The following is a 12,745-nucleotide window of genomic DNA, read 5'->3' as shown; positions in this document are numbered from 1 at the left end:
AGACCTCCACTTTTTATTATTTCCACACAACAGCTCAGGTATATTAATGACATAGGAAAATGAGTGGAATTCCCCTTTAACAATGTCTTGTTAAAAGGACATTGAGAAATTGTGTTTATGCTGCTGAGTTTATTTATTGTGATATATGAATTAATTTATTAATTTGATCTTTTTTAAATGTTTTCTATTAAAGTCATAAAAATATGTTTTGTTTTATTCCTTGAAAGTTTTGGAGAAAAAAAACAGAACTATACACACATAGTCTACACACTACACAGCATTAATGCAGATGAATACGTATGTAATAATGTGTTTACTGTCTAACCAAGGAAATATGAATAGCCTTTATTTCATGCATGATAGGGTTAGTATCTGTAGGAAGGTGTTCATGAAAGATAATTCAATAGCCTGAGGCTATAGTTTACCTCAGGAAGAAGATAATTCAGTGTCACTTGAAATTGTCCCACAGCTTGCTATTAAAGAACCTTCCTGTATTATTTCTCAATTGTAGAAAATATCTTGGCTGATATATTGCTTTGACAAACAACAATAAAACCGATGACGGAGACGGATTTCTTTTTAAATTAATCACAATGAGCTATGTATTTTAGTTTAGGCCTGTTGCTGTAGTCCTTTAATTATTTACAACACTATTAACCATTAGAGAGTTGATCGTGCGGCACTGCGGCTGCTGTGCTGCTGCATGTATTTTCTTTTATTTCCCCCCTTCCCCATTATTATATAACCATTAAGACATATAATTATATGACTAATCCGGGACCGGGCACCTTTACAAATTGGTTGCTCTGCAGTGCAGGATGGGTCTGTGTTCTGTTATTTTCTTTCCTTTCTTAATCTACCCCCTCCCCAACGAAAAAGGAATGAGTCGATCACCACGCCCAAACTATAAAGTGTAGTTTTCAGGTGTTCTCCGACAAAAAAGGGTTTCGTCAGCTCCTGAATAACTAAATGATAGGCTTCGGACAGGAAATGCCCACAACAAGGTAGTCTACTCTCTGTCGCGTCTCTGTCTGTCTTCCCACGAAAGCACCATTGAAAAGGAGGGTTCATCGTTCATTCCGCAGCCGCTGTGTCGACTCGAGTCACTCGACCATGAAGAACACCAAGCCCTCGGCCTCAGCTCTCCTGCCACTTTTCGGTATGTTGTTTAGGCAGGGATAGATGCGTGTTGTCTACCGGCGTCTACTTTGACTGTTTCAATTCAATGTTGAATGTTGATCCACCATGTGGGATATATGGGGTGTTGTTGGGCAACTGCAAAAGTAATGAAAACATCACATTTTAAAGATATTTGCGTGATTTCTTTTTACCAAATCATCTCACTTTCATGGCTAATTGTATATTTATTTTTGCTTCACACAAGGTTTAATAGTCCTACACCAAATAGAATTTAAATAGACTAATGTCCTGACTCCTGTACAGCCTATAGCCTACTAGGCTAAAACATTGGGACTGTGTAAGTGTAATAAAACACTCTGTTATTCTGTGACTGTGTCGTTAACCCTATATTATAATGGGTTTATGACATAATAGAAGAATGTTAAGAGAGGGCAACCATGTGAGAGGGCCTACATGTGTTCTATCATATACCGGTAGTATGATATTCATCTCTACCCATAAACTAGTTGAGCATCTGATTTATATTGTTGGTCAATGAATTATAACTAGAGCGGTGCCCATTGGAGCCTCTATACAGAAGTGCCCACACCCACATATTATGTCCCTTTTATGCCCATATCGATCTTGGACCGTAGCACATGCCCTAGCCGCGACGATCTTACAGGCGTATGCAAAGGCTCAACTTATGTAACTTAGATAGCATTTTCTGTAGACATAGCACTATATAGTATATGCATAGTTCTAGACCTAGACTAGACCTGTACGTGCCCGTCGAGCACCGGCCTACTTGAGAACGATGCAACTTGGGAACCATACCCGTTGTGACCTTGTCATAGCACCCGTTTTAATCTGTCTGTGTCCCTTTTGTGCCCATACGTGGATTCCAGAGTGAGACGTACACACACAGAGAGACTTGGTGCATTTATAGTTAGATTGTACCCAACAACCAATACGTTTGACAATAAATAATTTGTGGTATATAATAAAGTAAATTCTTCCTCATGCAGGCCTGAAATCCTTAAAATATTTAATATTCGCCTCAAGAGAATGGAAATTATTGTGAGAAAAGGGATGACCGAGTGAATACATTATTTATGACAATAAACAACAAGCACATCATAGGGAGACCAAGGCAGCCAGAGGCCCGTTCCACGAAACTTGGATTAGAGATTAAGCCGGGCTTTAACACATATCCTGGCTTAATATATCCTGGATCAGTGATTAACCGGTTTCATGAAAGCTGGTTGATCTTGCCAGATTAATTTAACCAGTTAACCTGGATATGTTGAGGCTTGATTCGGTTTCATGAAAGTGATGCTACATTAGTTACCATGGAAACTAATGCTTTGGATTTAGCCTGCTCCGGACCAGGCTAACAGCCAGGTTTAACCTAATCCTGATGTCTTTACTGTTCATTAAGCAGTCAAACTGATCACAAACCAATGATGTTTTCCAGATTTATTCAATTATTATGGGTTTATGTTGCCTTATTTGTATCGGTCTGCATTAAAGGACTAATTTAAGCACTATATAAAATCAAATAACCAAAATATATAGGCTGGACAACATCATGACAGCTTGTGAGCTTGTAGATCAACTGCTTTTGGTGAATGTTCCCCATGAATAGGTTTGCTGTCGTGCAAGTGCAGTGCATGGTTAAGAAGAATTATTATATTATATATATATATATCTTTTTTTTGTAAAAGTGAAAACCACTAAATATTACCATTACTCATTGTTTTACAACATATTACCATTGTAACATTTCACCCACTACTAGTCCTACATACTTACACCTAGAAACCCCATTCAAACCTATTTAGGTTCATCCTACGGTGGACATGTGTGCCTGAAAAGGAATCTTTGAAATGTTTCATAGTTTTAGAAATATAGTGCTTTCAAATTTGAGACATTTATAGGCAGATAGTGAAAATCACTTTCACCTAGAAACTCCATTCACACTTGTAAAATTCAGCTTACTGTGGAGACACATGCTGGAACTTTTTACTTTGAAATGTTTTGTAGTTTCTGAGTTATTTAACTTAAACGCCCAATGCATTCTCTTTTTTTTTTTTTTTTTTTAAGATATTTTTTTGCGGCTTACGCCTTTTATTGATTTTTGAAGGGACAGACAGTAGGCTGACAGGAAACGGGAGAGAGATGGGGGGATGACATGCAGTAAAGGCCGTGTCGGGTCCGGGAGTCGAACCCGCGGCACACTGCGACTGGATTACCAGTCCGGTGCCCAGACCGTTACGCTACGGCCTGGGCGCCCAATGCATTCTCAATGGCAATAGCACAAACTTTGGCATGCTCCCATGACCCCCAGTCTGGCCCCTGTCTGGACAACAACCCCCTTCCCCAAAGGTAGCTCCCTCAGAGGAGGGAGTTATGGCCAAATATCACAATGCGACAATATCATTATGCTTACAATATTAAGAATTCTGTTTTAAGTTAATAGTAGTGGTAAAATGTAAACTATATTTTTGGGGTAGTTAATCATTCAGTCTATCCACTATTGAGAGTATGTTCTCTCTTTAATTACAGCAGCAGTATTTATTTTAGAAGCTTAAGTCCTTGTATCAGTAAGTCTTGAATAGATTAGTAAAGATAATGAGATATACAGAAGGGGGCTGTAATGCAACTATTAAGGATGCAAACTGCCTTAATACCCCATGAAGAAGAAGGATCAGTAAATCTGTGTTCTACAGAATGGGTCTAGAGACAAAAAGCCAGACTGTCTATTAAGCCAGGCTTGCTGATCCCGGCTCACCAAATCCACCAATTCTGAGCCTCGCTTGGCTTTAGTGGAACGGAATAAACCAGGCTGTAAAGATCAGGATTTAAAAAGCCTGGCTTTGGCCTAAATCCTGGATTAGTTAATCCAAGTTTCGTGAAACAGGCCCCAGGTCTTGGTTGGTTTTATGCCTGCGATAACATACAGACAGTCCATGTCTTGACGAAGCATGTTATTCTTTGCCAAGCCTGGAGGACGTTAGTGCCTAAACATGCCACCATCACCCAAGCCGTTCAGACTGGTACAGGAATGTGAAGCAATTAAAGACCAACATCACATCACGTCCTTTTCACTGCATAATTGTTTACACAACAATATCTACACGGGTTGTCAAGCAACACTTTGACACCTTGAACCTTGAACCATTCCTCCTGTAGCTTGAACTGTATAGTGTCCTGAATAACATATAATATCATGCTTTTCTTACATGTACATTGTATTGTAAAAAGAGCCAGGATATCATATCACATATCACACTCTTATCACACACTGCGGTGCAAGAATACGTGTCAACAACAAAAAGTCTCACCATCTATATAATTTTGATTTAAAACCCAATCATAAATCAAATCCACAGCCTGAGAACCACAATATTCTTGACATGGGTAACATTTTCTGTTAAACAGGCGTCATGCTGTTCTGGCCTTATGCATTCACAAAGGGTGTCTCCTCATTACGGCAAACCACAGTAAGCAACTCCCCATCTACAGGTATGTAGCCTACTCTGATGACTGTGGTGTTGTTAGAACTTCTGTAGTCTGTTGTGTTTCACAGCACACATCGACATACATACACAGACTACAGGGCAGCATGTTCAAGATGTGTGACAGGCAGCACATATATCAACATATACATTTGTTATCTGCTTATAGTTATTCCATGGTTGCAGCTGTGACGGGTCGTTATGTTGACATTACTGCCTGCGCTAGTCCACTGTATCAGGACGTACAAGTGGTTGTAAGTGTATAGAATACAGGGAGGAAACCCACTGTGGAACATATACTTATGTGCCTTTTATTTTTTAGAAAGTGTCAAAGTCCAAAATCATATGCAGATATTAACATTGTGTATAATGGTATAATACGGATATAGTGGTACACAGCGGTACTTTATTGACAGTTCTGTTTGATGGTAAGGAAATGTACAGTGATTCTGTGAGAGATGGGAGATTATATAAGAGGGCTGCCAAAGCACTACTGATCTGAGGAAAAACCTGTTCCATCGCCCAGAGGAAAGATGTCAGTGTCGGGGGTTGGGTAGGATGATGGCTGGCAGCACTGCCTGACAGGGGTATGTGATTATGCTTTCCTCATTGCCTAAAGACTTGCCATAACTCATCTCATTACTGATTTCTATCTAGTGGAAGAGCACCCTCGAGTGGCGAGGTCGATGACAGCTGGCTGTGGCTCTGGCTTAGAGCAATACTGCTTCAACAATGGCCAGTGTATGCTTCTTCTGGAAGTCAATGAATACCACTGCAAGTAAGATAGTGTGGCTGCACGCATAATGCATGTGTGTCAAATGTTAAAGTAATGTGCCACTGTCAAGTATGTCTATGTTTTTTTAGGGGCGTCAGCCACTCCTATATGCCCAGCTTTGTGTGTTTGTGTGTACCACATTTGTGATGATTTGATTGGCTGAGCATGGAATGTGACATATGATGATGTATGATGATAAGAGCGCCCCTCACTTCACACGGGTGTGAGTTATAAATTATTTTAGTTAGGAAAAGTATGATGACCTGCAAAAATAAGGATGTCAGGTTAAAGGTGGTTAACCGTGTCGATCCACACAAATGTTTTTGAGGGGCGCTAGCTCCTCCTATGCCCAGCTTAAACACAAACAAACATTGAAGACAAAAGGAGGACGCAAATTGTGCTTGGCCAGAATGAGATGATGTATGATAATGAATGATGATAAGAGCGCCCCCACTTCACACAGGTGTGATTTTTGTATTACTGTATACAAAGTGGCTTACAAAGTGCAATTTATAGCTCAGACTCTGAAGATAACACATTGCTGTCATGATCCCAGACATCACTGTAAAGGCATAGCTCTTGAAAAGATATCTAGGAGAATGGCTGTATAGTCTTGCATGTTCGTACAACTACTGTACGTCTCCGCTCAGACAATCTGTCCCTGCTCCTGGTTTGCTGATCTAGTGATACAGTTAGAGTTAGACCGATAAAGACACAGGGTGACAGGGATAATGTTGAGAAACAGTGACGCACATATTCCTTTAATCTGTAAAATATACAAACCTATTTGCATGTGCGCTGACTTGTCTTTGTGTTGCAGCTGTGAGCGTGGCTACTATGGCCCCAGATGTACTCACATGGAGCTGGTCAGGCAGCCAGTAGGAGAGGAGCAGGTGGTCCTCATCATTGTGTGTGTGGCTCTGCTGATTATAGGGCTAGCTGGAGCCTTCTACTTCTACTGGAAATGGTAAAGGCTGATGTCTTGAGCTGTGTACAGTGCAATGTGATGTTTGATGACCGATTGAGGCAGTTAAACCCTTTTAAGTTGCAGTTCACACATCCCAACTTGGTGAGCAATATAAATGTTTGATCAATTATGCCCTGTCAAGTATTTTTCTTGCCTATGAAGGAGTTTATGTTTATGTTTATTGAAGGATCCCCATTAGAGACACATGACTGAGCCTCTAGTCTTCCTGGGTCCTGAATAAAACAAATACAATACAAATGTACAACTAAAAATACAATTTAAAATAAAACAAATACAAAGAACAAATTCACATTATAAAATCAAAAGAACAAATTCACAAATCACAGTTCACAGTTATGTACTTGGCAAATTGGCAAGGTATCTCTTGATATTATTTTTTAAAGTGATTTTGTTATGTATCGTAGATGTTTTTGGGCAGAGCATTCCAGAGTTATTGACCTATATATACAAGTGTTATGTTTTATAGTACCTTGAGCGTGGCTCTGTCTGTGTCCTCATTAACAATTCCATGATCTATTATTATAGATCATGCCACACCTGCAGGAATATGCTAATGTATGACGTCCCAGGAATAAAAAAGGAAAAAAAAGAAAAACATATTAAGAAAATACCAATTACGCCTTATCAGGGCTCAACATTTTGAATATATTTGAAGACTATATCTGAGTCACCACACCTGCTTTCACAGAGAGGGCAGTCTGAAGGCCAGTTTCTGACCTAAAAATCCATATTTAAGGCTTTTTTCTCTTTTTTTGTAATTTTCTAGGTGTAAGAAGAGAAGCAGATGCTCCTTCCGCCCAAAGCATCAGGGATACCAGGGAGTGCAGAATGCTTAGTGTGTGTGCGTGCGTGCGTGCGTGCGTGCGTGCGTGCGTGCGTGCGTGCGTGCGCGCGCGCGTGTGTTTACCTGTATTGGAATTTGAGAAATAGATATTGTGAGGACACATTTCCTTCAGGTTGGGGTTAGATTCAGGTTGGGTTTAATGTTACAATTAGGCATTTAGAGGTTAGGTTTAGGGCTTAGGGTTAGTGTTACAGTATGTCCATTTTCTAGTTACCGGTAGTTGCTCATGCAGGTGTGATACAGTATACAGTATGTGATACTGTCTGTCTGTAAGCTAAGAAAAGAGAACCAACATTTCCTCTTCTCACAAAAGTCCATCCTTCAAATGTCCCTTAAAATATTAAAACTGGTAATCTATGGATTGAATCAGTGATGCACCTAAAATACACGTCTACTGTGACAAGAATCGGCTTGCAGAAGAATATTGTGCTGCACTTTGGTGCCAGGATGACGCACATTAAACAGGAACGTGATATTCTGTACGGGAATTCCATGTAAATTCTGTATCAGCTCCACATATCTTATTCCCCTTTCTTTTTTTTTCCTCCTATTTCTCCAGGTGAGAAAAAACACACACACACACACACAGCGCACGCACGCACACACACACACAGCGCGCGCGCGCGCACACACAGCGCACGCACGCACGCGCACGCGCACACACAGCGCACGCACGCGCGCGCACACACAGCGCACGCACACACACAGCGCACGCACACACACACACACACACACACACACACACACACACACACACACACACACACACACACACACACACACACACACACACACACACACACACACAGTGCATCATGCCCCTATGTTGCAATAAATTCCCGAATTCTGCCTTTTGGACAGCCCTGAGCAATTATGTGCCTCTATCTGTTGGGAGTTTTAAATTAATACATTTAGTGTAGATTGGCTTGCAATATCAGTCATCATCTTTAACAAATTACCTCTCCAGACAGGTTTTTATGGGATGTACTTGATATTTTATTTTCTTATTTATACGTCATTGTATTTATCTAGTTTATTATTTAACATTTATTTCATGTCTTATTTACTGTTGCTTTGTATAGCAAAATGCCGTTCAAATAGTTTTCATTATTATTGGGCTCCCACCGAGCCTATCCGTGTAATTTAGGGGCCTGCAGTATTCTTATTTTTATATGTTTGTCTATAATATAATTTATAGCATTAACCACTTAAGGCCTATTCTTAAAATGTTTGAATGTTTTTTTAAATAGCTGAGAAAATTAGCTCACAATGCACCAGGGTTAAAGTGGTTAGGAACAGTTTGTGGATTTATTCCATGGTCTATTTGAAAAGGAAATAATGAATTTCATTTATATAAACACATTTTTCACTAACTCCAGCTTGTGTCTCATTGTTTGGTTTATAGTGCAAAATATTTGAAGGACACATTTCACAGGGATATTGTTTTGGGTATAGAGCTGTCGTCAGAATTTCAAAAATCTTGCATGAAAAATGTTTTACATTCTTCTGTCATGAAGCCAATTCAGCCGTGTGAAAATGTCTCAATCAGTACTTTGAAGTAATCTGCTTTTCCATTTAGTAATAGAATATGTATAGGACCCAAAGGTGTTTATTTTATACTGTATATTGCTTAATTGGAGATGGATGTAGGCACAGCATTGGTGGGAGTGCCTTCCCCGGGTGAAATCCTTTAAAAAAGGTTTCCAGTACAGTTTAGTAAAGTGCTGTTTGTGCATTTTCAAAAGTGAAAAGGATTGACAGGGGGGCACAGTTCAGTTACAGGCCTCACACGCTCTGGCCTCTTCCCTGAGGGCAGGAGGGCAAACAGGCCAAGGGTGATGGTCTGACGGAGGACCCTTGTTATGATGCTGGTGCACACGGTGGCTCTTCGGGGCACATTGTTCTGTATTAGCTCCAACAAGGACGAGACCAGTGGTCCCCCCCAGCTGTCTTCAGCTGATGTTTCTCTTGTGTCTTGCAGCTGCCGAACCAACGTGAAGCTGTAGGGTAGGACACTGCATGTGCCCAGTAACATGTCATCTCAGTATTGAATGTGGAATGCTGTATTTCCTTACTGAACAGTCACTTATGGACTATCTTTCGTGAATGTTCGTACTGTGATTGACTGTGTAATGGATTTAATCCGAAACATTGTTTCTCCCCCTCTGAGCAATTCCATCACCATTCATCCAGGCCTGCATGTCTATATACCTCTATGGGCCTGTCTGCATATGGGCCACTCTTCCTCAGTTCATGTGCGTGCACGTGCGTGTTCTCCTAATTGTCTAATAATTTTATTTTATTATTAACATGATGCGCAAAACGAATTTCACCCACCTTTATAGGCTACTTGTAAAAATGTAAGATGATTCTATTGTCAAGCTGAGAAATAAAACACACGCATGGTCACACGCACGCACGCACCACGCGCACAAATGAAACATCAAGACACTCCAGACTTCTCGTGCTCAGGTCCCTTTGGGGGGAATACTAATGAGAGCTGCATGGTTGTGTGGTCTCTGTCTCAGGCGGCATAGGCAGCTGAACAGTGTGTCCTAGTGAGCTGGAGTTAACCACTTAACCCTATATACTTTGTTGACTGGGGTCCTTCAGGGGTCTGCCCTTGGCCACCTCATTTTCTTCTGCACCCTCTCAACGTCTCATGCATATCGGAACCCGTTGAGACCTTGTAGATCGGCTATTTTCGTGGAAAGTATTTTCACCAAAGGTACACCTATAATGGCATACCAAGAACGAGGACACTAGCGTTCAAGTAGTTAATAGATAACATAGCGTCCCTCTGCAGCCACATTAGAGATGTAACCAGAGTCAATGAGCCATTCACCATGTAAATGAATGGACCTGATCATACATAAACACCCTGTTATTGTAGCTCTGCTTAGGGGTTCTTTACAAAGACAGATATGCACATACACGCGCGCTCTCTCTCTCTCTCTCACACACACACACACACACACACACACACACACACACACACACACACACACACACACACACACACACACACACACACACACACACACACACACACACACACACACACACACACACACACACACACACACACACACACACACACACTTATTCAAAAATAAATTAAGCTAAGAGACCGTTTTGTTGTACCGCATGTGGCAAAAGCTTTTAAATATCTAAGACCCACACAGAAGAAAACACTTTACCTGTACCTTTTTTTACCTGTACAACTGTGACGTGGCAATGAAGCTGATTCTGATTAAGACACACGCACGCATGCATGCACGCACACACAATCAGACAGACAGACAGACAGACAGACAGACAGAACAATTGCAACCTGTCCGTGTGTCCGTCCATCCTTCCGTCTGTGAACAGCTTATCTCCTGGTCTAAACGCAGTGAAACTGTGCACAAACAATACCTCTGCCCAAATCTTCACATGGGCCTGTTATAGCGCCACCAGGAGGCCGAGTAGATCTCTATAGTCATTCAACGAAACTTGTCTTTCAGATTTTTCATATTCCATACTGATTGGCTAAAATTGGCTTCCAATGTTTGGAGTGGTCCGTTTTGACTTATGTAAACATTTTTTCCATTTTTATCCAAATTGCACTTAAATCGGTACACATATCTCTATAGTCATGTGATCAATTGATTTTTAATATTCCATCCTGATTCACAAATAAAGTCGTATAGGAGTGGTCCGTTTTTAACAAAATAGCCTAATGTACTTTGCATGCACATTCATACTAAATTGAGGAACAAATGCCACCCTTTTAACATTTTTTACGCCACCAGGAGGCCGATTTTGGCACTTTTTTAATATTAATATATAATTAATATTCTCCTAAAAATGGCTACACATGATCTCTATAGTCAAGTAATCAAGATGGATCCGTCCGATTTTTGAGTGGTGCAACCCCTTACGGAGATATGTGTGTGGGTGGGTGGGTGGCTGGCTGGGTATGAGCACGAAAACAGCATGGTTGTTTTTCACCAACCTAACACACACACACACACACACACACACACATATTAACTGTAGGCTATATCTGATGATTTCGGGTGTGCCAGTACAGTAGCCTACAGTGACAGTACTTACAGTACAGTAGAGGGACTGCCACACGGTAACTGTCATTTCTCAACCGTTTCGGACGCGGGGCGGCACACCGGAACCAGCCCCCCCCCCCCCGGGCGCATTCCTCACTTCACACTCCACTCACTTCACACAGGTGTGATTTTTTTCTATTCCATCGTGATTGGAGTTCCCAATTTTTCTGGCCCACAATAACCTACAGTACCTGACCTGGCGGAGACCATGTGCTCCAAGGAGCACTTTTTCTAAATTGAATCAGTGCTTGAGTAATACTGTGTATGCAGGTCAAGCGCGCGTATCTTCATCTTGGATACCGTGTATGTGTTCTGCATTCAGCATTGTTCACTTGAACCCAAGTGTCCCTTTTCTGGGCATGTCATGTCCTGAGTTTACCCCGCGGGATCAATAAAGCTCTTATCGTGTGAGCTTGTAGATCGGCTATTTGATGCAGGGAGATTTGACGTAGAGGGAAAATGAGGGGGCCAAGTATAGAGCCGTGGGGCACACCGATCAACAAAGTATACTGTATAGGCCAGGTTTAAGTGGTTAAAGCAGTTCAGTCCTGATGTGGGTGCGGTTGGAAACAATTAGCTGTTTTGGCTTACATTGAGCACAAAGCTAGCTGAACCACAGAAATCTCCTAAATTAATAAGTGCAACAGGTTAGACGAGCAGCCTGTTAGCTGGAGAATGCCACAGCCTTCAGCCTTGTGCTTTCATGTGAATATACATGTATTTGTCTTCATACACAACAAAATATATATTGTGTCCATCCTATGGATCACCTTTACAGTGTATTTAAGGATGCGGCCTCTCTCCCTTCTTTGTGTAAGTGTGTGTGTGTGTGTGTGTGTGTGTGTGTGCCTAATCTTGAAGTAACTTTTAAACGCCAACTGCAATAAAAATGGGTCTCTATTGGATGCATATACATCTTCAGCTACCTTCACTGTATGTTTACAAATGCGTTTCTGTTATGATGTGTTCTGTCCAGGCTCCTGTCAGAGTTTCCACAGTGCGGCATCTTTGGACGCATTCCCCAACGCCATTCTAAACATTTAATTTCAGGTATCTATAAACAAAATGTGTCAGGGGCAACTGCCACAGAGATATCTGCGGCATTCCGAGCAGCTTTCGAATGGGATGCCAATTCAGGCATGGAAGACGGGTTAACCTCTACCTGAAGACACAACAAATAACAAACCAACACACACACCCTCTCTCTCTCTCTCTCTCTCTCTCTCTCTCTGCAGCAAAGCGCACCCCCACCCATGCCCCAAGGTTTCCGCTTGGTTACGGTCTATTGATGCAATGAAACACTGGGCGTCATCAATCAAACAAGGCACAATTTCTATGGTTGAAGTCATCCCGATCCTCTCCAAATCAAAACACTTGAATTGTAAATTTAAC

General features: G+C 41.3%; 1 protein-coding gene across 1 annotated transcript; it reads left to right on the top strand.

Moving 5' to 3' along the window:
* The first annotated feature begins 5,299 nt into the window (after window positions 1-5,299).
* LOC310872237 (proepiregulin-like) lies at window positions 5,300-7,282 on the top strand. The gene is made up of 3 exons (XM_083783994.1): window positions 5,300-5,418; window positions 6,236-6,382; window positions 7,170-7,282. Exons 1-3 carry the CDS (start codon window positions 5,327-5,329, stop codon window positions 7,237-7,239), a joined length of 309 nt encoding a protein of 102 aa, XP_083640120.1. The 5' UTR covers window positions 5,300-5,326; the 3' UTR covers window positions 7,240-7,282.
* The last annotated feature ends 5,463 nt before the right edge of the window (window positions 7,283-12,745 follow it).

Source organism: Protomyctophum parallelum (genome assembly GCF_964188405.1).
Source record: "Protomyctophum parallelum genome assembly, chromosome: 15".
Lineage (NCBI taxonomy): Eukaryota > Metazoa > Chordata > Actinopteri > Myctophiformes > Myctophidae > Protomyctophum > Protomyctophum parallelum.
Note: the sequence above shows the minus strand (reverse complement) of the source record. Positions and strands in the feature narration are given on the sequence as shown.